We start from the raw sequence: 24401 nt of genomic DNA on the forward strand, positions 1-24401 counted from the left end.
GCACCCACATCCCATGAGCAACTGATGAATAAAGTGTTGTCTTCCCTCCTTTTCTTGATACATATTGACCTAGGACACAATTTCACCAAAGTGGGAAGCATTGTGAATGGTCAGGGGGTTAGCGTAGAACTTCAAAAGACCATAGACAGGAAGATATGTGGCAGATAAAGTTGAAATCTGAGCAGCATGAAGTGATTCATTTGGTTAGGAAGAACACAGAAAATACAAAATCGAGTATAATTGTAAGGGTGGCAATGGTGGCTCAGTGGTTAGCACTGCTGCCTCACAGTCCTAGGGACCCAGGTTCAATTCCAGCCTTGGGCGACTATCTGTCCTTGTGGAGTTTGCACATTCTCCCCGTGTCTGCCTGAATTTCCTCTGGGTGCTCTGGTTTCCTCCCACAGTCCAAAGCTATGCAGGTTAGGTGGATTGGCTATGGGAAATTGTCTGTAGTCCCTGGCGAAGCGCAGGCTAAGTGGGTTAGCCATCGGGAATGTAGAGTCACAGGGATAGGTTAGGTGAGTGGGTCTGGGTGGGAGGGTTGGTGTTGTCTCGATGGGCTGAGTGGCCTGGTTCCAAGCTGTAGGGATTCTAAAGGAGTGGAGAGAGCTGGGGGTGTATATGCTTGAATCACTGAAGGCAGCAGGGCAGGTTTAAGAGTGTGCTTAATAAGCCAGACAGTATCCTGGGTGTTATCAGCTGGCGTACTGAATACAAAAGCAAGGAAGTTATGGCAGATCTTTATATAATATTGAGTTGGCCTTGAGTTATGTCTAGTTCTGGATACTGCACTTTAGGAAGGATGTGAGGGCAATAAAGGACCCAGGAAAGATTCATCAAAATGGGTCTAGGGATGAGGACCTCCAGCTAAGTGGATAAATGGGGAAAGCTGGGAGTATCCTCCTTTAATAAAGAACAAAGGATGAGAGGAGATTTGATTGAAATATTGAAAACCACAAAGAGTTTGAACAGAGAAGTAGGGGTGGGGGGCGGAACTGCTGAGAGGCAGATGACAACAATCAGGTGAGGACTGGCAAAACAGAGACCAACGTTTTTACGAACGAGTGGTTAGGATCGGGATTATACTGCCCAAGAGTGCAGTGGAACCAGACTCCTATGGGGCTTTCAAAAGGGAATTGGAAAGAAATTGCAGCAACTAGGGGAAATGGGATTAGGTACACTCTCTTTTACAATGGGTCGAACAGCCTCTTTCTGAACTGTAACCATTCTGTGACTACTGCACTAAAATGAAGAAGGGGCAAGTTCAAATCGTCTCTCCTTTCAGTTTTTGTCAATTTCAATTTGATCAAAAATCTGGAAATGATGAACTTTCTCAATGTGAAAGTGGTTGTAAAACTGCCAAATTGTATGAAGAACCCAACTCAACCCAACTGGCTAACTTGGTACTTTGGGGCAGGAGATCTGCTGTCATTACTTTGTGTGTTGTTGGTAGACCCACAATGTGGTTAGGGAAGGAGTTCCAGGATGTTGACCCAATTTTGCCTGGATTATCATTTCAAGAAGCTTCCCCATGGCAGAAATTTAAATTGATGGGCCTGTACTTGTTGAGCTTAGCCTTTGATCCTTTTCTAAACCAGTGTAACATTTACAATCCAATCCTCTGGTCCCATTCCTGCATCTGAGGACTTGGATTTCCACTCTACTCCCCTCAGCATCTGACTCCAGTTCTCATCTGTAAACACAGCAAGACTTTGTAATGCCTTTATTTTAATGAATTGTTAACTCATTCAGTATCTCACCTATCTCCTCTTTCATGATGACTTTTTGGGCGACATCAACTTTCTTGCTAAAGACAAAAGTCCCCCTTTAACTATCCAACTGACCCCATTTCTCCTAGGACCATTCCTCTATTATGACCATTGTTATAATGTTGCCCTTGCGTGAGTGTTTGCTTGTTTCAGGTGTGAGTAAAATCAAATTGCTAAAGCCCGTCAGGTAGTCTATTCACATCAATGTTGTGACCACTCCCAATTCTGGTACAATGGGCTGAATGGCCACCAATTCTCTCTCCAATTCCAGGCTACCGAGCTAATGGTTACCCTCTTTGAAAGTGCATCAGTTTGGCTGATTCATTTACAAATGGCATTTTATCCGTGCATGTGAAATGGGGCAGGTGATTGGACCCAGAGACTGTGTCCGGCCACTGTTTTGAAATTCTTGGTTAAACCAATTCAGTCTCGTGGCTGAAGGTATCAAAATCTGTGAGCTGTTGAATCCGAAGGCTGTGGGAAAAGGTTTTGCTATTTGAAGATTTATATCCATCTATCATCTCAGTATAACTTGGTACTTTAAAAAATACTTCAATGGCGTCAGCCATCCTGCTGTTAATGTCAAGCCCCTGTCACCAGAACTGCCTGATCTGTATTTGAGTGGGCGAATTGGATCCTTTTTGCTCAAAGCTCGGCATTGTTGATCAGCAGAGATTCCAAATGCGGTCTTTCAAACCATTAAAAGGGTCAGGACAAGATCCGAGCCACAGTGAAACCGAGAGCACAATTTAGTTCCTGTTCACAATCGTACTTCACACCGTCCTCAGCTTGCGCTCTGTCTATAGTCACGGGCTGCACACAAACTGTTTCACTGGGGGGAGTACATCTGGTATTATTCAGAGAAAGAAATGGTGGCATATAATGGTCTCTCACATTTCCTCATTTCTTGCAGACACACCAGCCAATATTTATTCAACTGCTGCAGTCTGCCTTTCGAATTTACAACTGCACTTGGCCGACTCCATCGCAGAAGTCTTCAGTGGAGTCTTGTATTAAGACCTTGGCTGAAGTTGGTAAGTTTGCATCTTGCGAAATATTGCTTGTTTGTTTTCGCAATCTGTCGGATTTGACAGGGAGTTCCTTTCAGGTGCAGGTTTTGGAATGGATCCACTGGGGGCGGCTCTGGGAGAGGGGTGTGCATGCTTGGTACATAAGAACACTTGATCATTCTCTCGCAGAACGGAGTAAGGTCCAGCCGGCTGATGTAATGGATGAAAGTTTTCTCTGTCTGATGCTTTCCTGGAGAGGACCAGCAGAGTATTTCAGCCGAGTTCTTGATGGGCGTGGAGCCAGAATACATAATAGTCCCTCAAACGTGCACTAAACTATAACTCCTGCATGGGGAGAACAGGGCAGTGGTTGGTTTAGGAAATTCAACAGTCACTGTTACTATTAAAATGCAATGTGGGATGTTGGGTGGTCAGGTGCATATTGTCAAGACAAAGTGGTTGGTATCTTGTCACATGTCCAACTATACCAGGAGGGTGCCATCTTCAGTGATGACAAACTTTACCCATTCCACATTGCTCTTATCCCTCTCATTTAACCCTTGGATTTCTTTGTCTGGATGTACTGAGTCATTCAGCACAGAAACAGACCTTTGGTCCCACCAGTCTGTGCCGACCATAATCTAAAACTAAACTAGTCCCGCCTGCCTGCACTTGGCCCCTATCCCTCCAGACATTTCCTCTTCATGTACTTATCCAAATGTCTTTTAAATATTGTAACTGTACCTGCATCTACTGCTTCCTCTGAAAATTCTTTTCACAAACTACTCTCTCTTTTCTTAAAAAAAAAAATTACCCCTTGTGTCTTTTTTAAATCTTTCTCCTCTCGCATTAAAAATATGTCGCTCGTCTGGAAACCCCCCACCCTAGGGAAAAGACACTGCCATTTACCTTATCTATATCGCTCATGATTTTATAAACCTCTAAGGTCACCCCTCAACCTCCTAGACTCCAGTGGAAAAATGTTCCAGCCTCTCCTTATAACTCAAACCCTCCATTCCTGGCAACATCCTGGTAAATCTCTTCTGAACCCTCTCCAGTTTAATAATATCCTTCCTATAACAGGCTGACCTGAATTCGACACAGTATTCCAGAAGAGGCCTCACCAATGTCCTGTGTAACCTCAGCACAACGTCCTACTCAATGGTCTGAGCATTGAAGGCAAGTGTGCTAAATGCCTCCTTAAACACCCTTCTACATGTCACTCAAACTTCAAAGAATTATGTGCCTGAATTCCTACGTATCTCTATTCTACAACACTACCTTAGGCCCTACTTTTAATTGTATAAGTCTTGCCCTTATTTGTTTATTATAAATGCAACACCTGCATTTATTCAAGTTAAACTCCATCTGCCACTCCTCAACCCATTAACCCATTTGATCAAGATCTCTTTGTAACCTTTCTTCACTGTCCACTTGCCAAAAATATTTATCGTTAAACATTAGGGAGCAAGAACACGCCTTTCTTTTAACGTCTTTCACAACGGCGAAATGATCTTCAGAGCTTCCCAAACTGTGGGTCACGATGCCCTGTGGAGTCACGAGGTGTGATAGTGAGGGTGTGAGTTCGGAGGCAGCAATAGCTGCTGTGGAGCACTGACTTAACAACTACAGGACCCATCGAGTCCCTGCAGTGTGGAAACGGGCCATTCGGCCCAACAATGCATCTTTTGGCCCCACTGCATTTCCGAGGAGTATCCCACCCAGACCCATTCCTCTAGCCCTGCATTTCCCATGTCTAACCCAAAGCAGTAATCTGTGGGCAATTTAGCATGGCCAATCCACCCTAACCTGCAATTTTTGGATTGTGGGAGGAAACCCATGCAGACACAGGGAGAATGTGCAAACTCCACACAGATAGGTACCCAAGGGTGGAATTGAACCCAGGTCCCTGGCGCTATGAGGCAGCAGTGCTAATCACTGAGCCACCATGCTGCCCCTATAAACCTTCCCTTTCTTTTGCAATAGTGTCTGGCCTGGCAGGTCAAATTTTGAGGTCTACTTCCTGCTTTAAAAAAACATTCATTGAAAAGGGAGATTCTCTACCTCCTCCGCCCGCCCACCCACCCCCCAGTGCTCCTCAACGAGGGGGTCATGGCATAATTCCAAACCAATAACTGGGATCAGAGCAGGGAAGAGTTCGGGAATACTCAAATGATGTATTTTGATATGGTTTAAAAAAAATGAAAGGACTGTTAATGCTGGAAATCAGAAAGAAAAAAAGAAATTACTGGAAAAACTCAGCAGGTCTGGCAGCGTCGGCGGAGAGAAATCAGAGTTAACGTTTCGGGTCCAGTGACCCTTCCTCAGAAATGTTAACTCTGCTTTCTCTCCACAGATGCTGCCAGACCTGTTGAGTTTTTCCAGCAATTTTTGTACTTTGATACGGTCACTGTCACTGTTCAGGGAAACGCGGCAGTTAACGTCTGCACAGCAAGCTCCCACGGACATTATCCGATGAAGGAAATGATCAGGTAATCTGCTGTTGATTTGAGCAGAAAATATCGGTCAGGACTCCAGAGAAACTCCCCTGCTCTTTTCAAGATCTGCTTCTGCTATCTCGACCAAAGGGTTGTACAGCGCTCTCTCAAGGATGCATAGGAGAGTCAGCCTCGAGATTATAATTGTCCAGTGTCTAGAATGGGGATCGAACCCACAATGAGGTAAGTGCTCTCCCATTGAGTTCTAAATCGAAAGTGATCCCTTTGGTTTTTCCTTGCAGCTAAGAGCCGAGCGATAGCGATCCCTGTCGACTTGGACAGCCAAGTGAACACCCTGTTTTGGAAGACCCACTCCAACATGGTACAGAAGGCCGCGATTGGTTGGCGAATGTCTGCTCGCAGTGCGCCACGCTACAAAGACCCAATCGGTGGATCGACCTTCGACTACAGGAATATTATAGAGAAGTTACAGGTAAAGGCTGGGTGTGTGAGGAGCTGAAAGGGTTAATGTGTCTTAAAAACACCACCACCCACCCCATCTCACCAACAATGACTGTTACATGGAGTTGGTAGAAGTACAGTTTAGGATCTCAAAGGAGTAAGACCGACCATTCAAATCCCTCCTCATAGTCCCTGTTCACAATGTCTGCCATATTCAGGTAATGTGTATATAATTACTAGGCCCAGTGGTATTATTTGCTGGACTGTTGATCAAGAGACCCAGATAACATTCTGGGGACCCGGGTTCAAATCCTGCCTTGGCAAATGGCGGAATTTGAATTCAACAAAGTATCTGGAATTAATGTGTGATGATGACTGTGAAACCATTGTCGATTGTTGTAAAAACCCACCTGGTTCACTAATGTCCTTGATGGAAGGAAATTGCCATCCTTACCTTGTCTGGCCTATGTGTGACTCCAGACCCACAGCAATGTGGTTGACTCTTAACTGGCGTCTGGGCATTTAGGAATGGGCAATAAATGCCGGCCTGGCAGTAACGCTCTCATCCCATGAATGAATAAAGGGAAAAAAAAAACTGTCAAGCAATAGCCTGCGTCTAGTTTAAGATGAGGAGAGTCTTCTCATTAGATCGCCAAATGTTCTTCCTCTACTGGACTGGATAAGCAGGCCTTGACAGGTACGAACCAGGGAAGGGAGGGGTTGGGAGTAAGTCTAACTCCTACAACACGAGGACGCTTCACCTTAGAACAAAATCCATCTGTCTGAACTGAGAAGATTTAGAGATTAGGCATGGATACATTCAAATGAGAATTGGATTTTTAAGAAAATTCATTTTCAGATGAGGACATGAATGACTGGGCCCAACACTTATTGCCTTTATCCCTCGCTGTACCTTTGAGGAGGTGGTGGTGAGCTGCCTTCTTGAACTGCTGCAGTCCATGTGCTGTGGGTTGACCCACAATGCTATTAGGAAGGGAATTCCAGTTTTTTTGACCCAGCGACAGTGAAGGAACGGCGATATATTTCCATGTCAGGATGGTGAGTGGCTTGGAGGGGAACTTGGTGGTGTTCCCATGTATCTACAGGGGGGTTCTGCTATAACGTGTGTTCCAGCAACGCAAATTGGCTTGTAACACGACTGACAAATAGGGGAACGCAATTTCTAAAAGCCAACTTGTGTTGGCTACAACACAATTCCATCGGTTCCAACCTCTCTCCTTCAGCCCCATGGACCAGGGTGCAATAGCAGCTTTTAAAGCTTATTATTTAAGGTGCACATTAAAGAAGCTGATTGCCGCCACCGAGGGGGATCAGGACAGTGTTCTTCAATTTTGGAAGAGGTTTAACATCAAGGATGCAGTTGACATTATTGCAGAGACCTGGGGTGATGTCAGTAAGGACTGCTTGCATGCAGTTTGGTGGAAGCTTCTGCCAGATTTTTTCAAGATTTTGGAGGCTTTGATCCCTAAGAGGAGCTCCCAAGAATCAAAGAACGTTCTGTTGATTTTGCAAAGCAAGTTGGATTTAAAGAAGTGGAGAGTGAGGATTTTGAATAGCTGCTTGAGTCCCACTGTGAAGGCCTCTCTACAGATGATCTATAACAACTTGTCACTGAGGGGGAAGTGGAAGCTGGAGATGAAGAAGAACAAGTCTAGGATGCAGCATCAGGAGAACTTTCCACTTCTGTTTTGTCTTCTATCCTGAGGGAAATTGAGAAGCAGTTGCAGCTCTTGGAGGACGATGATTACAATGCAGAATGCAATAGGACAATAGTTTGTGGAATAAGATTTTAATTGGCTCCCCATGAACTGCTTCATGAAAGAAGAAAAAGGGCAAAGCAGCAAAAACTGGATGTCTTTTTTTTAAGCTAAACCCTGAGAAACAGTCAAAAGACAATGATCCATAGCCATCCACTATTTTTCGCCCAAACCCTGCAAACACAACTGCACCTGAAGGTGATGATGACAACGACCCTCAGCCCCTGCATTAACAACAGAGCAATCTCAAAACCTCCTCCCCCATCAAGTCGTCTTGACATGTTTTCAAGGTAAGGTGTTAAATTTACTTTTACTTTTATTTCATTATTAGATATGAAATAAACATTTATTCAAACCGTGTTATCCTTTTTGTGTTAAGCTTTTGCGTGATTTTTTTTGAGCAACTTTTGAATGATTGATATTTTTTTTCGGTGGTCTGCCCCTAACCCCACTTTTTCCATAGGCCCCATTATTTCTATAGCGCAGTTTTCTATAACAAGATGTTGCACAGGAACGCAACTATCACGTTATAGCAGAACCGGCTGGACTGCCGTTGTGCCTCATGGTGATAGAGGAGACTTGGTCAAAAACTGTCAACAGATGCTTGGCTAATTGCTGAACCACTTTGTGTGGTCAGTTTTCGAAATCAGGCCAAAAATATTTGCAGGGCTATGGGGAAAGAGCAGGGCAGGAAGACTAATTCGATAGCTGTTTCGAAGGTCAAGTATAGGCACGGTAGGCTGAATGACCACTTCCATGCTGTGTGATTCTAAGGGTTATATTTGAAGCATTGTAACAGAAATGTATGCCTTTGATCAGTAATATGCTCACTTTTGACACAAGCCATCACTATTCTGCCTTGTATAATTGATAAAGAAGCTTAAACAGGTTTCACTATTCTATTTAACAACTAGCTTCGTTCTTCAATTGACCATGAGCACTGTCATGATCCACTGAAATAGCACACTGATTGATTAAGATTGCTCAGTCGCCTGATGTTTTGCTGCACCTGTTTTCAGGATATAGTGTCCACCCTTGAGCAACAGTTCCAGCCCATGGTGCAAGCTGAGTTTTCGTTGCTGGTTGATGTCCTGCATCGTCCAGAGCTGCTTTTCCCAGATGGAAGTGACGCTCAACTGGGATGTGAAAGTGGAGACTTCATGAGCAAGTAAGTCATGGGCCATGAGGCGGTGTACGTGGAGGTTGCGCGGGGATGAATGGTGAAATATCGGCCTGAGTAAATATCCACTTGTGTAGAAATAAGTTACAGCACAATTGTAGTCACACAGCACGGAAGCAGACCCTCGGGTCCGTGCCGACCAAGTTTCCTAAACTAAACTAGTCCCGTTTGCCTGCATTTGGCCCATATCCCTCTAAACCTTTTCTTTATCCATGTACCTTTTAAATGTTGTAATTGTTCCACTTCGTCTGGCAGCTCATTCCACACATAAACCACCCTTCTGTGTTTAAAAAGTTGCCCCTTGGGTCCCTTTATAAATCTTTCACCTCTCACCTCTCACCTTAAACCTGTGCCCTCTCCGTGACTCCCTTGTCCGCTCCACACTCCCCTCCAGCTCCACCACACCCGGCACTCTTCCCTGCAACCGCAGGAAGTGCTACACCTGCCCCCATACCTCCTCCCGCACCCCCATCCCAGGCCCCAAGAAGACTTTCCACATCAAGCAGATGTTCACCTGCACATCTGCCAATGTGGTATACTGCATCCGCTGTACCCGGTGTGGCTTCCTCTACATCGGGGAAACCAAGCGGAGGCTCGGGGACCGCTTTGCAGAACACCTACGCTCGGTTCGCAATAAACAACTGCACCTCCCAGTCGCGAACCATTTCAACTCCCCCTCCCATTCCTCAGACGACATGTCCATCCTGGGCCTCCTGCAGTGCCACAACGATGCCACCCGAAGGTTGCAGGAACAGCAACTCATATTCCGCTTGGGAACCCTGCAGCCCAATGGTATCAATGTGGATTTCACAAGTTTCAAAATCTCCCCTCCCCCTACCGCACCCCAAAACCAGTCCAGCTCGTCCCTGCCTCCCTAACCTGTTCTTCCTCCCACCTATCCCCTCCTCCCACCTCAAGCCGCACCTCCATCTCCTACCGACCAACCTCATCCCGGCCCCTTGACCTGTCCGTCCTCCCTGGACTGACCTATCCCCTTCCTAACTCCCTACCTACACTCACCTTTACTGGCTCCATCCCCGCCTCTTCGACCTGTTTGTTTCCTCTCCACCTATCCTCTCCTCTATCCCTCTTCTATCCGCCTCCCACTCTCTCCCTATTTATTTCAAAACCCCCTTCCCCTCCCCCTTTTCTGATGAAGGGTCTAGGCCCGAAACGTCAGCCTCTCTGCTCCTATGATGCTGCTTGGCCTGCTGTGTTCATCCAGCCCTGCACCTTGTTGTCTCGGATTCTCCAGCATCTGCAGTTCCTACTGTCTCTGATACAATTATCTTGAGTGCTTTGTCTAATAACATTGACAACTTGGGAATTAAGCCAAGACTCATCTCTCAGTTATCATATTGGGTGGATCATATTGGATTAGCACTGAGGCAACTGTGAGCTGAAGGAGTGTTCCATTTCGGTGGGATTTAATACTGATACTGGAGGGCAGCTGATCTTTGAGGTGAACGAGCTTTTCTCTGTCCATTCAGTCATGTGTGAAAGTGTCTCGGCCTGTCCCCACATGTTACCAAAACAAAACTGGTCTTGGTCTAGGCCTGGTCTGCTTCCCACAGTGTTGAAGAAGAGATGCTGAATGCATTGACCAGTCCCCATACCTTGACTTGAAAAGGCTGCCATTGAGAAGGAGTCCTGCACTGGATCAGTTCAACCTTCCACAGACTACGACAGGGAATGTTTGACAGCAAAGCCATTGGGTCACAAAAATCCTCGTGTGCAGAGTTGTTGTTCCCCAGCTGTTGTACTGCAATAAGCTCTGTAATTGCATTTCCAAACCTCTCCACTTCCGTCTCCTCTCTTCTCAAACACAACTGGGGCTATGCAAGAACAACATTGAACAGCACTAGATAAATTCCACCAGCAATGCTTCCAGATTCAGTGGAAAGACCATTGAGCAAGCACTAGTGTATTTCTTAAAGCCCACTCATATTAACATTGTTGTGCAAAGTTGACTCCACTTCAGTACTACTTGGCTTTAGCTTAGTGCAGAGTCATAGAGTTGTACAACATGGAAACAGACCCTTTGGTCCCACCAGTCCATGTCAACCATAATCCCAAACTAAACTAGTCCCACCTGCCTGAGCTTGGCCCTTATCCCTCCGAACATTTCTTATTCATGCAGTTATCCAAACGTCTTTGAAATATTGTAACAGTACCTGCATCCATCACTTCCTCTGGAAGTTCATTCTACATGTGAACCACTCTGTTTAAAAAAAAAATAAAATTGCCCTCCTGTCTTTTTTAAATCTTTCTCCTCTCACCTTAAAAATATGCCCCCTAGTCTTGACATCCCCCACCCTAGGGAAAAGACACCTACCATTCACCTTATCTATACCCCTCATGATTTTATAAACCGCTATAAGGTTACCCCTCAACCTTCTACGCTCCAGGGGGGAAAATCCCAACCTATCCGGCCTCTCCTTATAATGCAAATCCTCCATTCCTGGCAACATCCTGGTAAATCTTTTCAGCACCCTCTCTAATGATTGGCCATGATCTAATCGAAAGACAGAGCAGACTCAAGGATGTTTTCATGTGGAGGCATTGCCTTTGATTATTCATCTTTAGATAACTTCACCTGTGACAGAGTTGTTGCGACAGCGTAAACAACAAGAGCTTGCATTTGTGTAGAGCCTTTATATTCAATAACACATCGCAAGGTGTATTATTAGTCAAAACTTGCTATCCTGTAGTTTTATCCTCAGTAATGCGCTCTAGTATTTCCCCAATGACAGATGTTAGGCTCAGTGACCTCTGGTTTCTTGCTTTGTGATCCTCCCTTTTTGAATACAGATGTCACGTTGGTGGCTTTCCAATCCAGTGGGGCTCTCCTGGAATCCAGTGGGTTCTGGAATATTTTGATCAATGCCTGCACTAGCTCTGCAGCCACTTCCTTTTAAAACCCTTGGATGCAGGCCATCAGATCTTGGTGAATTGTCTGCCTTCTGTCTTCGGTGTATTTGTCAATTTCATTTAAAGAAAGGTTCATTAACTTTTAACTTCTCTGTAAATTCACTGAAAGCATTCTTGATACAACATAGCAGCATTTGTGGTATTGCATCTTATGTTATGGTGAAACCTTCTCTCCAAGTGATTCAATAATTTGAAGCCGAACGAAAAAGTGCTGAAGGTACTCAGTACGCCAGCAGGACCTGTGGTGAGAAACAGAGTTAATGTTTCGGTTCCAGTTCTCCCCCTTCCCCCCCCCCCCCCCCCCCTCCAAAAGGGTCTGATGAAGGGTCACTGAATCCAAAATGCTAACTCTGCTTTCTCTTTACAGAAGCTGCCAGACCTGCTGCGTTTCTTCAGCAATTTCTGTTTCTGTCTCAGATTTCCCAGCATCTGCAGTTTTCTACTTCAGTTATTTGAAGTGCTTTTTCAAATGATTCACAGCAACCTTTTATGTATTTCATAAAGCATTACGGGATGTAGTAAGCGACCTGACATTGAGTTGTAGATCAGTAAAATAAAACAATATTAGCTTGTGAGTTTTTAGCACTTCGTGTTGCTTGTGTGTCAGAGATTTCAAAGAGCAGTACTGATGCTGTGTTGACTTAATCACAGACTGATTAATCATTCCAAAAAGCTGATGGATAAAGAGGAGAAACTGTGCATTAAAATTCTTCAAACTCTGAGAGAAATGCTCAATCGGAAGGATGACTTTGGAGAAAAGGTGAGTTCATGTTGTTTTATTTTATCTGGAGGCCCTGTTGATGTAGCAGTGAGAGTCTAAATGATTAGTGGCTGTGGTTCCTCACAGAGCTGGTGGTTAGGTTTAAATGTAATTGTAATTACATTTTCCAAACTTAGAAATCGGACACCCTGGCCTCACATTGACCGATTGTTCTAACAAAGCTTTTTCCTGCTGTTATTAGACTTCTGAATGGACCTCTCAAATTTCAAATTTAATGTTCGTCTTGCTTTTTGCACACCTTCTTTGCAGCTGTAACTTTGTATTCCTCACCCTGCTCTATCACCCTGTGACCTTTTGTATGGTATGATCTGCTTGTGTTGCACGCAAAACAAAACTTTTCACTGTACCTAGGCATGTGACAATAATAAATCAAATCAAAGTATAAAGTCATTCTGCTTGTGTTTGAAATATCAGTTGCTTGCAAGAAATAGAAGGATCTGTAACTTGGGACCTTTTTGACAACCAATAAACTTCACCTCACCGCCAGTAATAGCCAAACCACTCCTTCTGGAAAGTCAAGAGGTCAAAGAGCAAAGCAAACATTTTTCATAGGGATTAGGAGCAGCAGTACGCAGTTCAGCCCTTCGAATCCTCTCCGCCATTTATCATGATCATGGCTGTTCTTATCCTGATCTCAACTCCACTCTCCCACATACTCCCCATAGCCTGCTTTTCATCAAAACATATCTATTTCTTTTTTTGAATTTGTTGGCTGATTCTGCCCCACCTGCTCTCTGGGGCAGAGAGTTCCACAGGTTCACAACCCTCTGAGAGAAGTAGTTTCTCCTCCTATCGCCTCTCACTCTATATCTATGACTCTTGTTCGAGACTGTCCCACAAGCAGGAAACATCTGTTCAATGTCCAAACGTCAGTGACATTTCATTTGTTATATTCTTACCAGCTGCTTGTATAGCTGTGCTCCCGTAAGGGAGAGGGACAACTGGTGTTGTTTTAACCTGATAGTCACCATGCCTCAGGCGAGAGTCCTTTAATGGTAAGCTTAGCCGCTGTGGGGAATTGAACCTTCGCTGTTAACGTGACTCTGTATTGTAAACCAGCTGTCCGACCAACAGAGCTAAATGCACCACCCCGATGTAACAGGGACAACTCTTAATTCCGATAAACAGCCCCGTCACTCCTCCCATCTCATTCAAGCTCAACCTCTTCCAATTTAAACTGTTGGTCTTGATCATTAGAGCCAGGAGCAGGAGTGGGCCATCTGGCCCATCTAGCCTGCTCCACCATTCAATAAGATCATGGCTGATCTTTTTGTGGACTCAGCTCCTTTCACCCACCCACTCACCGTAACCTTTAATTCCTTTACTGTCCAAAAATCTATCTATCTTTGCCTTAAAAACACTCAACGAGGTAGCATCAACTGCTTCACTGGGCAGGGAATTCCATAGAATCACAACCCTTTGGGTGAAGAAGTTCCTCCTTGACTCAGTCCTAAATCTGCTCCCCCTTATTTTAAGGCTATGCCCCCTGATTCCAGTTTCACCCATCAGTGGAAACAACCTCCCTGCTTCTATCTTATCTATTCACTTCTGAATTTTATATGTTTCTATAAGATCCCTCCTCATTCTTCAAATGAGTCTCGTCCCAGTCTACTCAATCTCTCCTCATGAGCCAACCCGCTCAACTCCAGAATCAACCTAGTGAACCCCCTTCAGTGCCAGTCCATCCTTTCCCAAGTAAGGGAACCAAAACTGTACACAGTACTCCAGGTCTGGCCTCACCAGCACCCTATACAGCTGCAGCATAACCTCCCTTTAGCAATGAAGGACAATATTCCATTTCCCTTCTTAATGATGCACTTGCATTTGTATATAACCTGCAATGATGTGCAAAGATGGCAAATAAAAAGGAATGGGCAAGTGGGAGACAGAAAGCGTAGTTACAAAGCTGTGTTTTGAATGTTGTTATGCTTTGAAAGAGATTTTGAGGGAATTGAGTACAGGAGCTGTAAGGACGGGATGGAAGGAGAATGATCAGTTATATAAGAAGCTAGAGGGCTTGTGCGTTATATACATAGGATGGAGAGGGATCCCTGCAGTTTAATCATAGAAGAGCTCACTGCTCTGACCCACAATTCTCCCTTTGCCAAAGTCACACATCCTCCTGCCCTTCCTACGATGATGCCGGTGGAATTGCACTGTGCAAAAATCAGCTGATACATTTTACTTACAGTACAACAACACTTGAAACAAATACTTATAACCAAGCCTTGTACTTTAGAATGTCCTGAAGTTGTGAAAGGTGCTATAAAAATGCAAATTGTACATAGATAACAAATATATAAATGCAAAAAAAAATGAGTTGGATCGCTCCATTCTAGCTCCTAATTTTGTGCCTTGCTTTTGTTACTGTTGTAATTTTACAATTTCAATAAACCTTTACCTGGCTATGGAAAAATAAATACAAATCTCTCTGTTACAGTAATTTAGGAAGCATTTCAGCAAGGATGAGTTTGGCAGTTATTTCCATCTGTGCATTTTTCTTGTCTCAATCCGTAATAAGCAATACAGCAGCTGGTCAGGTGCAGTGTTACACAGCGGCTGATTCAAAAGACATTTCGCTTGAACCAAACCCCAAGCTGCCTGCATTGGGCACACGGATATCGAATTCGTCAAAGAAACTGGCTGGCCGCTGCAAAATCGAGTTTTGGAACAAAAACAAAAAACATCCCAGAATGAGCAAAATCAAGATCACCTCGGTAGAGATGGCTATTTTATTGACCACTTTTAACAAGCAAAGTGATGAAAGGAGGTTAATGTGAAATGCAGAATGCATGATGTGTCAGTATTTCTCTGCAAGCCTGCAGCCTGTATGCCAAAATACTGTGAAGTGAACTTTTGCCCAGTATATATCCCTTGGGCTTATTTTTGGCTCTGAGAGCCAGTTTTGATTGCTGTGATTTCGAGAGAGAGAGTCCTGCAAGAGACCAGCCTTGTGTTTAATTTCCCTGTGGTAGTGCGCGCACACACAGGAACTGTAATCTAATGAGGACTCCCCTGTGAAACTCATTCACCTCCCACTCATTATTCAGCCTGTTTAAGAATTCTCTGTGAGCTACTGCCTTTGCATTTTAAAAGGGACTCGTAATTTTAACTCTTGGCTACCAAGAGAAAAAGTGCAAATTGGAACATGCTTCCCTTGAGCATCTCTTCCCAACTCCGATGAAAGCTTCATAGAATTTACAGTGTTTACTGAATGGCACAGGCCATTCAGTCCAACCATTTCATGCTGACCCTCCTCCCATTCTGTTCTATCACACCGCACCGTTATGGTGTAGGCTGTAGAGTTTACTGCCTGACGGCATGTTTTACTTTTAACAGCGTTTAACTTTTACCTGAAACTGGCCATGCCAGCAAAAAACTTGAAGTGCAAAGGTGCGTTTCCATGACTATTTGAGCTAGTTGAGAAGAGCATTGCTAGAACCTGCTGTATTCCCAATTTGGATAGGTTCATATAGCAAAGTTCCCTCCTAATTGTGAATATGTTTAACACTGTTGCCTAAAGTTAACTCCCTGTGGATTATTGGATTTCTGTGAAGAACGTTTTGAGAATTATTTTTATTTAAATGCTAAGGAATTCCAATACCCCTCTTACTTGCTTGCCCCCTTCTTTATATCCAGGGAACAAAATCCTGAATGCCTTCTATCAGCTACAGCATGCTGCAATTTTGGGAAAGTAATTAAAATCACGCTAAAATGATTGTAACAAACACTACTGTAGAATGTTCAACATCTTAGGACCTTGAGTTGCTGTAAGGCTCCCCGAAGAGTGCAAAGTGAGCGATGATTTACTCAGATTTTGTTTTCGAACTGCAGATTTTGGGGAAATGTAAAGGGTTAATGGTTTGTTTGAAGGGATTCTTTGTATCATGGAGCAGTCGTTGCTTGAAGATTTCAGTCACCAGCCTGACCATTGTCCCTGAGGAGCAGGAAAGTTCTCCGAGTTCTATTCTGGCCGAAACACGGCAGCACGGACTGCATGTGTCCGCTAATTCCTTCAGACTGTGAAATGTGCTGCCCTTGGGGAAAGCACCATCACCTGCTGTGCAATGAGCTGGAATATGGTTGACCTTTCCACGAGCTCTCACTTCTAAGCAAAAGGAAGACTTGTCTTCTCTAAAGGACCTTTTTAAGGACCTTGAGATGTCCTTTACAGCAGCAAAGCACTCTGGAATTCTAGTTGGTGTTATAATGCCAGGCAGGTAATCTGCTCGTGGTAAGGTGTCACTGACATTAACATGGTAATGACCAGGCAGCCTGTCCCTGTGCTGCTGGTTGGGCGATCAAACTTTGGCAAGAACTTGCCAGCTCTTCCTTCAAAGCTGCTGCAGGATCTTCCCCGTCAACTGGAGAGAATGGATGAACCCTTGGTTTAATGCCTCAGCTAAAAGAGAGTGCAGTGGCATGCAAACCTTCAATCTTTACATTCAGCGAAATATTGTAATCTTGGTCAAACACTAGTAATTTCTTTGAAGCAATCCGAACATCTAATTATTTACGGAAGGATTGAAACCAGGCAGTTCACTGTTTAAAACAAAATGACTTTTATAAACCAAAAATCTAAAGTATGAATGCTAATAATGACTCTATCTTAAATAGTCAGTTACATTAATATTAAAATTACAATTGACACAATTACATACAGTTGTGTACACAGTTACATTTGCTATAAACTAAACTTCTTAACTCAAATTTCCATCTACACCCATTTCACTCACACACCAAAAAGGTCAGCTTGGATGCAGGTCAGAAATTGGAAGATTAACCACTTGGTCTGAGAACATTTACAGATATTTGTATAAGGGTTGGAAATTATTGGGTCTTCTGCATACTTCTAGCAAGTTTGCCCTTCCGATCTCCTCCAACCATCCTGTGGTTATAGGCTCCCAGCTCAACTCAGGCATTGCTAGCATCTTCGACATAGTCACCTTGGGTCAGAAATCTCTTGCTTCTGAAATTCCTCAACTCTGGAGTCTCCCACCTAGGACATCTATCTCTTTTTGATGATTCCAGAACTAGGTGTTAATCGAGTCCTTAAATTTCTTCTTTTGACAACTGAAATTCCTTTTTTTATAGCCAGCATGCAGAATTCAACCAAATTCTGCTTGATTGAAATGTTCTCATCTATCAGCTTTTTCAAAACTAAATTGCCTGTGTAACACAACCACACGTGCAAATCTACAGCCCCGTACCCCCTTTCTTTTGATTGCTGATTCCCCAGGCAACTTAGTCACATAGTCAGTTCCCAGAAGCAAGTTTCTTTTCATTGCAGTGAATCATCTTTCAGAGAAATCTAACTTTTCAAAGGACCATTATCCACAATTCGAAAGGAAGGTGTTTTTTCCAAAAGCACGTGGGCTATCTCACAGATCTCCAGATTTTTGTACTTTTCCATGGAGTGGTTGTTCAAAATACATTTAAGCAATGTGTTTCTTTGTTAGCTGTCCCACTGTGAACTACTTTTCCAATTTCCAATTGAACCAGAAGGTATATCCAGTTAAGGGCATTGCCTCTGCTGAAATATTTGCATTATTTTGGATTATCAAGCGATTTGAATTGTTGGGAGGTGGGTATTGTATGTGAGTTGGGTATTGTATGTGAGTTTTAACCCACCTTGGATTAGCAGTTGTGGTGCAGTGGCTAACCCTCCTTGCTCTGGGTCAGAATGTTATGGGTTCACTGCTGCAGGCTCCTCAGCTCGAGGCCCAGGCTGACACTTCACTGCAACACCTTTTGGAGATTGTTGTCTATGGCCAAGACTCCCTTTCGAGGTGGATATCAATGATCCCACTACAGCAATTGAAGGACAGACATGACCTGGTCCATGTGTACGTTCCTGTGCCATTACTGTGTCAGCCCCATATAGAATCATAGAATGCGGACAGTGTGGAAGCAGACCATTTGGCCCATTGAGTCCACACCAACCCTCTGAAAAGCCTCTCACTCAGATACACCCCCTCCCCCACTTACCCTAACCCGGTAACCCCACATTTCGCATGGCTAACCCACCTAACCTGCACATCCCTGAACACTACGGGCAATTTAGCATGGCCAATCCACCTAACCTGCACATCTTTGGACTGTGGGAGGAAATCGGTGCACCTGGAGGAAACCCACGCAGACACAGGGAGAGGGTGTAAACTCCACGCAGACAGTCGCCCATGGAATCGAACTCAAGACCCTGTCACTGTGAGGCAGCAGTGCTAACCACTGAGCCACCGTGCTACCCACCAAAATGTTTCAGTAAATATTACATTTGTAAATATTCATTTGGCAAGTTCTCAGAGCCAGTTCAATATGGGTGTAGATTATTGCTAGCCAAGTGTTATGAGACCTGTTTACACTGGGAACATTTTGGGTGTTTGCATGGTCTCTGCTTCAAGTGAAGGCACTTCAGTCTGTGCCCCTTTAGTTCACCACTTGAGAGTACAGGATGGGGGTTAAATGACCTCAAACCACTGGAAAGCTAAATCTTCTTCTCGGACACGCTGAGATTTCCAGTGTCGAGCATCCCATTGAGAACAGAAACTGTGCAGGGCAGCACGGCGTTTCACTGGTTAGCACTGCTGCCTCACAGCGCCAGGGACCCGGCTTTGATTCCAGCCTCGGGCGACTGTGTGGAGTTTCCACATTCTCCCCGTGTCTGCATGGGTTTCCTCCCACAATCCAAAGACGGTATTTTTGTTGTGATAAATAGGATGAAAGAATGATAAATGTATGAAAGGTCCATATTGGACACTTCTGCCGGACATTAGTACAGAGCTGGTTGATAAATTTGGCAGACTCCACGCTAAATTGCAGCGTTCATGAAGAATTTGCTGACCTCCCGATCTTATCATTGCATTCTAAAGATGGGTGCGGTTTCTCAGTAAGGTTTTCCGTTGGGAAATCTTGGAAAAGGCCTCACCAAATGTGATTGCATCCTCATCAAATTTACCTCTGTGAGGAAACTGCTGCCAAAAGGAGCTTTACAGATTATGCAAACTCAGCTCTTGTACAGTCTCTCTCCATCCATCCCAGGAAGCTGTTTCAGGCAAGGTCAAAGGCAATCTCCTGATATAGAACAGGAGTGGACAAAACCCTTACTGAATCAATTTGATCCCACGCTTCAGAATCTGTACCTCCAGCCGTATTTCAGCCTTTAATCTATATCCCTAGATACTTCAACTGTTTAAAAAAAATTGTTGATCACAGTTTCCAAAACCTGAATCAAAAATGCAGCTTTTGGTTATTTGCTTACAAGCAATCCCCCAACCATCTTTGATTTTTAAAACTGTTCTTTTCTCATTTCAGTTCTCAATTATAAAAAGCACAAAAATAAAACAACAGTTAATTACTCTGGATTATTAATATTTTAACTGTATTGACATAATTAGATTTCATGATTACATCACTTGGTTGTCCTGAAGTTATCACAAGATTTGGGCGACTTCGAATGCTAGGGGAATCCTATACGCTGTCAGCAAATAATACTCCCTTAGATCCCTATACGTTCCATTCTCACAGTTAACCAAACCTACAGCCCTTCCATGTCAGCCCCATTGCATTGCTCGGTTTCAGCTCTCAATGGGATGCTCAGCACTGGAAACCTCCAATATGCCCACGAAGAATATTTATATTTTCCCAGATTTTAACTATATTTTATGTGGAGAGAAAAGTGCTTCCTGAGGTCTCCTGCTATAGGAAAGATGTTGTGAAACTTGAAAGTATTCAGAAAAGATTTACAAGGATGTTGCCACGGTTGGAGGGTTTGAGCTAAAGGGAGAGGCTGAATAGGCTGGAGCTATTTTCCCTGGAGCTTCAGAGGCTGAGGGGTGACCTTATGGAGGTTTATAAAATCATGAGGGGTGTGGATAGGGTGAATAGCCAAGGTTCCCAGGATAGGGGAGTACAAAACTAGAGAGCATAGGTTTCAGGTCAGAAGGGAGAGATAACAGGGACCTATGGGGCAACATTTTCACACAGAAGGTGGTGCATATGTGGAATGAGCTGCCAGAGAAAGTGTGGAGATGGGTACAATTACAACATTTAAAAGGCATCTGGATGGGTACGTGAATAGGAAGGGTTTAGAGGGATATAGGCCAAATGCTGGCAAATGGGGTGAGATTAATTTAGGATATCTGGTTGGCACGGACGAGTTAGACCAAAGGGTCTGTTTCTGTGCTGTCTCAACTCAATGACTCCCAAATAACCTTTGCTGTCACTTTAAGTTTCGCCCCCTTTCTCTGAACTTGGCCACTGGAGGAAATAGCTTTTCTGTCAAGATCATCAATTTAAGGACCTCAGTCGGGCAAGTTGTCTGTCTTGAGCCTGCCTTATTGCAGGCAAGGTCTATTTTCATGAACTTAACTGCTACAGTTTCCTTGCCAGGATAGATACTTGGCTGAGGGAGAAAACCGGCTTGGGATATCTCCCAAGGGATATGCCTCTGTACTGGTCGATTCACCACTCTTCCCCCTTGGGAAGTGCTTTTCCCCTCCCAATTTATGCAGGCTGGAGACCACACTTACTGTCGCCAGTGACTGGGTTAAATGTGATGGTGCAATATTCATTGTTCAGAACTTTTCTTGATTAGCTCCCCCCTTCCACCCACAGCTTGAGATACCCTGTTGGGTTTGAAAACAAAGAAAGAAATGCAGGGCCAATTCTAACTGAGCACACAGATAGATGCAATGCTGCTGGGAGAGGGAGTTTGGAGTTGATATTCAGCATCCAGTGAATGCATGGAGCTCTGTAAAAGGCAAACTTCATGAATCTTTGTTCTGAGGAAGTGTCAGGCTGGACTCGAAACATTAACTCTGTCTCTCTTTCCACAGAAACTGCCAGAGCTGCGGAGTTGCTGCAGCATGGTCTGTTTTTAATCTGTGAATTGCTAATTTGATTATGTTGTCCCAGTTTGGCGTGCTCGGAAATGAGTGATAGTTTACACATGAACAACAAACCTCTTCATGTCACAGCATCATTGACAGAAGCAGGAATCATCCTTCATGGGCAGTGGTACCACACACTAAACTTTAAAGCGCTTTTTCTTCAAACGTTTCTGTTTATTTTAATCTGTTCTTTTAAAGGGCACAGTTTTAAGAAAGATCCTTCTGAATCGCTACTTTGGGAACCTTCGGAGTGTCTATAAAGGAGATGGACACAGCGGCAGCATTAATCCCCCATTAACAGCAGGGGGTTACTCCAAGTCTACACAACCTGGAGGTAAATACAAGACAGATAGTCAAAAGGTAGTGTTGAAAATGATAGAAATAGGTTTAGATGTAGGCAAACGTAAAAGCAAGAAATTGATCTCGGCTTGCACTTGTTTTCCTGTGAAACCAAATCGATGGGTGGTCCTCGTGAATCAAAGGTCAAGGGTTCAAGCCTCGACACCAGATACTTAAGCTTGAAGTCAGGCTTGACTCTGTCAGGGCAGCGCTGAGGGAGGGCTGCATTGGCAGAAATGCCACTTCTTGGCAGAGATGTCAAACCGGATCTCCATCTGCCCTCTCAGAAAAGGCTAATAGCTGCCACAACACCATTCACAGAATAGGAGGTGGGAGTTAGATCCAGGACTCTTGGCTCAGTGTAAAACCATTTAAGTTTGGTTTTATTTTTGAAATAGTAAACTTTTCCAAACATTTTGTTTTTGCCGTGACTTGTCCAGTGGCCTGATGCAGCCTGTATCCCGCAGTTTGCCAGGAAATTCACCTGCAGCCTATGCCTATCAGGAAACTCAAAGCAAAGAAAGACTTAGGATTTACATTGTGGGGAATCTGTGGTGCAGTGGCTGTACTTTACCTCTGAGGCAGTAAAACCCAGGTTCGAGTTGGAGGTGTGAGAAATGGGGAACGTGTGGCCTACTGGTTATGTCCCTGGACTAGTAATCCAGAACCCCAAGGTAAATGTTCTGGGGTCACGCTTCAGACCTCACTGTGACAGATGGGTGCAATCTGAATTCAATAAAAGGTGAGCTTAATGATGATCGTGCAATCACTGTCAATTATTGTTTAAAGAAAAAACACTTGGATCACCAATGCCCTTTAGGGAAGGAAATCTGCCCTCCTCACCGGTCTGGCCTAGATGTGACTCCAGACCCACAGCAGTGTGGTTGACTCTGTACTGCCCTCTGAGCATTTAGGGATGGGCAATAAATGCTGCCCTCACCAGCGACATCCTTGTCCCTTGAATTAAAAAAGAACTGGTTGATTAAGACATGCCAAAGGGCTTAATGGGCTGTTAAGTGTTTTTTGAATGATGTCACTGGTACAGTGCAAGAAATGCAGTTGCTAGTTTGTCCACAGCAAGAAACCCGCAGCTGCCAATGTAAGAGAACTTGCAGCAAATGTGTTTCCGGTGATGTTAATTGAGGGATCGTTCCTCGGCAGATCACCAGTTTTTCTTTGATTTGGTGTGCTGGCACTGTTTGCCTGAAGGGGAGCTCAGAGCCTCAGTATGAAGTCACCTCTGAAACCGCACTGCTGGCAGTGTAGCCCTCCCTCAGTACCACACTGCATCACCAGCGTGTAAAGAGGCACTCTGACCGCTTTGGACTCCGAGACCAGGGAGTCATTCCACGAGCTAGGAATGAGGTCAAGATTCTAATCTGGGTTGGCAGGTTGGTGGGGGGCGGGGTATAAAGAGTGGGAAGAAAGTTTAACTCTAAAATATGTAGATGTCACCGCACCATCAGTGGATTCAGACACTGGAGGCCAGGCAGCGTTGTGGGTGGGTGATGTGTCAGTCCCTTGTGCTGGGGAATGGGAGGAGATCTAGTTGCTGTCAATCTGCCACAGTGTAAAGAAAAGTAATTAACTGTCCCACGCAGTATTCGACATGAACAGGGATAGGCATTCAACTTGTTGGAAGAGGCACCCGTATAGGTCCTCCATTAGAAAACTCGGAAAAGGGAGGTAGTGCAGGGAGCAGGTGAGGAAATGAAACTTCGGGGAAAGTGCTCATGGGGAGACTCAATGAACTGATTGGCCTCCCTCTGTGATTCCGCGACCACAAAATGAAGAGTCCAGCTGAAAGCATTTGGTTGCGTTTTCTTGCAGGTGGCAGTTCGTTAGACTCGGACAAGTGTAGGATCTCTGTGTTTGAGATCCAGTGTCACCTTGACCAAGCTGGGGCCTCGGAATTGGTCACTGACCTCATCACCAACACCAAGAACTCCAGCATCTTCGAAGAGAGCATCATGCTAGGCATCGCATTGCTCGAAGGAGGGAACACCCAGATCCAGGTAAGGCACGGTCGCCGATTCCCAGAGCTACGATGCCAAGCCATGCCAACCCGCCCACCCACTGCTAATCCATCTGTTTTCAAATCTTAGTTTTCATTCCACCGGCAACTCAACATGCTAAAGAAGTCGGAGAAGTTCTTCAAAGTTTTATACGATCGCATGAAACTGGCCCAACAGGAAATAAGGGCAACGGTTTCTGTTAACACCAATGACCTGAGCTGTAAAAAGAAGGAGGACGATTACGATGTTGTGACACCCATCAACAGGAGAAGAGGTAACTGCGTTTCCACCGTGATGGGGCACAGACCGAACCCTTTGGGGGTGGGAAACGGGGGAGTTACTGAGCCTGGAATCTGAGAATGGCCTTGTTCTAACACTTGGATGAGGTTGGTGTGACTGTAGGGAGGTTTTGGATTATTAATACACCAATAGTTAGCTGCTTGTACTTGACTGGCACAGACGGGGTGGGCCGAAGGTTCCTCTTTTTCTGAGCCGTAGACCTCCCTGACTATGTAACTGAGGGTTTCCTCACCCGCGTCCGTGTGACAGATGGCCTTTCAGGGCAGATACTAAAGACCCTGCCTGTCATCTTGGGCAAATATGAAAAGGTCCACACAGAGCCATCGTGGGGCCCTAGAAAGAACTGGAAGCCAGGGTTGGGGGGAGGAGGGGAGACTATTAAGAACAGAGTTATACCAACCAAGGGGGAAAGCGTTGTTTGTAGAATGGAAGGAACAGCTGGAGAGGATTGGGGCATTGGTATGGATCATATAGTGGGCCACAGTGAGATTTACCCCAGCCCCCACACCC

At 44.6% G+C, this 24401-nt stretch overlaps 1 protein-coding gene across 1 annotated transcript in view; it reads left to right on the forward strand.

The window, feature by feature from the left end:
• The window catches only part of itpr2 (inositol 1,4,5-trisphosphate receptor, type 2), a 200613-nt gene that overhangs the window by 96734 nt on the left and 79478 nt on the right, over positions 1 to 24401 (forward strand). The window contains exons 34-40 of the mRNA XM_048610561.1: positions 2683 to 2803; positions 5520 to 5710; positions 8477 to 8625; positions 12220 to 12328; positions 21436 to 21571; positions 23407 to 23591; positions 23682 to 23865. Coding sequence (XP_048466518.1) covers positions 2683 to 2803; positions 5520 to 5710; positions 8477 to 8625; positions 12220 to 12328; positions 21436 to 21571; positions 23407 to 23591; positions 23682 to 23865 — 1075 coding nt within the window. The remainder of the gene's footprint in view (positions 1 to 2682; positions 2804 to 5519; positions 5711 to 8476; positions 8626 to 12219; positions 12329 to 21435; positions 21572 to 23406; positions 23592 to 23681; positions 23866 to 24401) is intronic.

Source organism: Rhincodon typus, chromosome 22 (assembly GCF_021869965.1).
Source record: "Rhincodon typus isolate 14 chromosome 22, sRhiTyp1.1, whole genome shotgun sequence".
Taxonomy (NCBI): Eukaryota; Metazoa; Chordata; class Chondrichthyes; order Orectolobiformes; family Rhincodontidae; genus Rhincodon; species Rhincodon typus.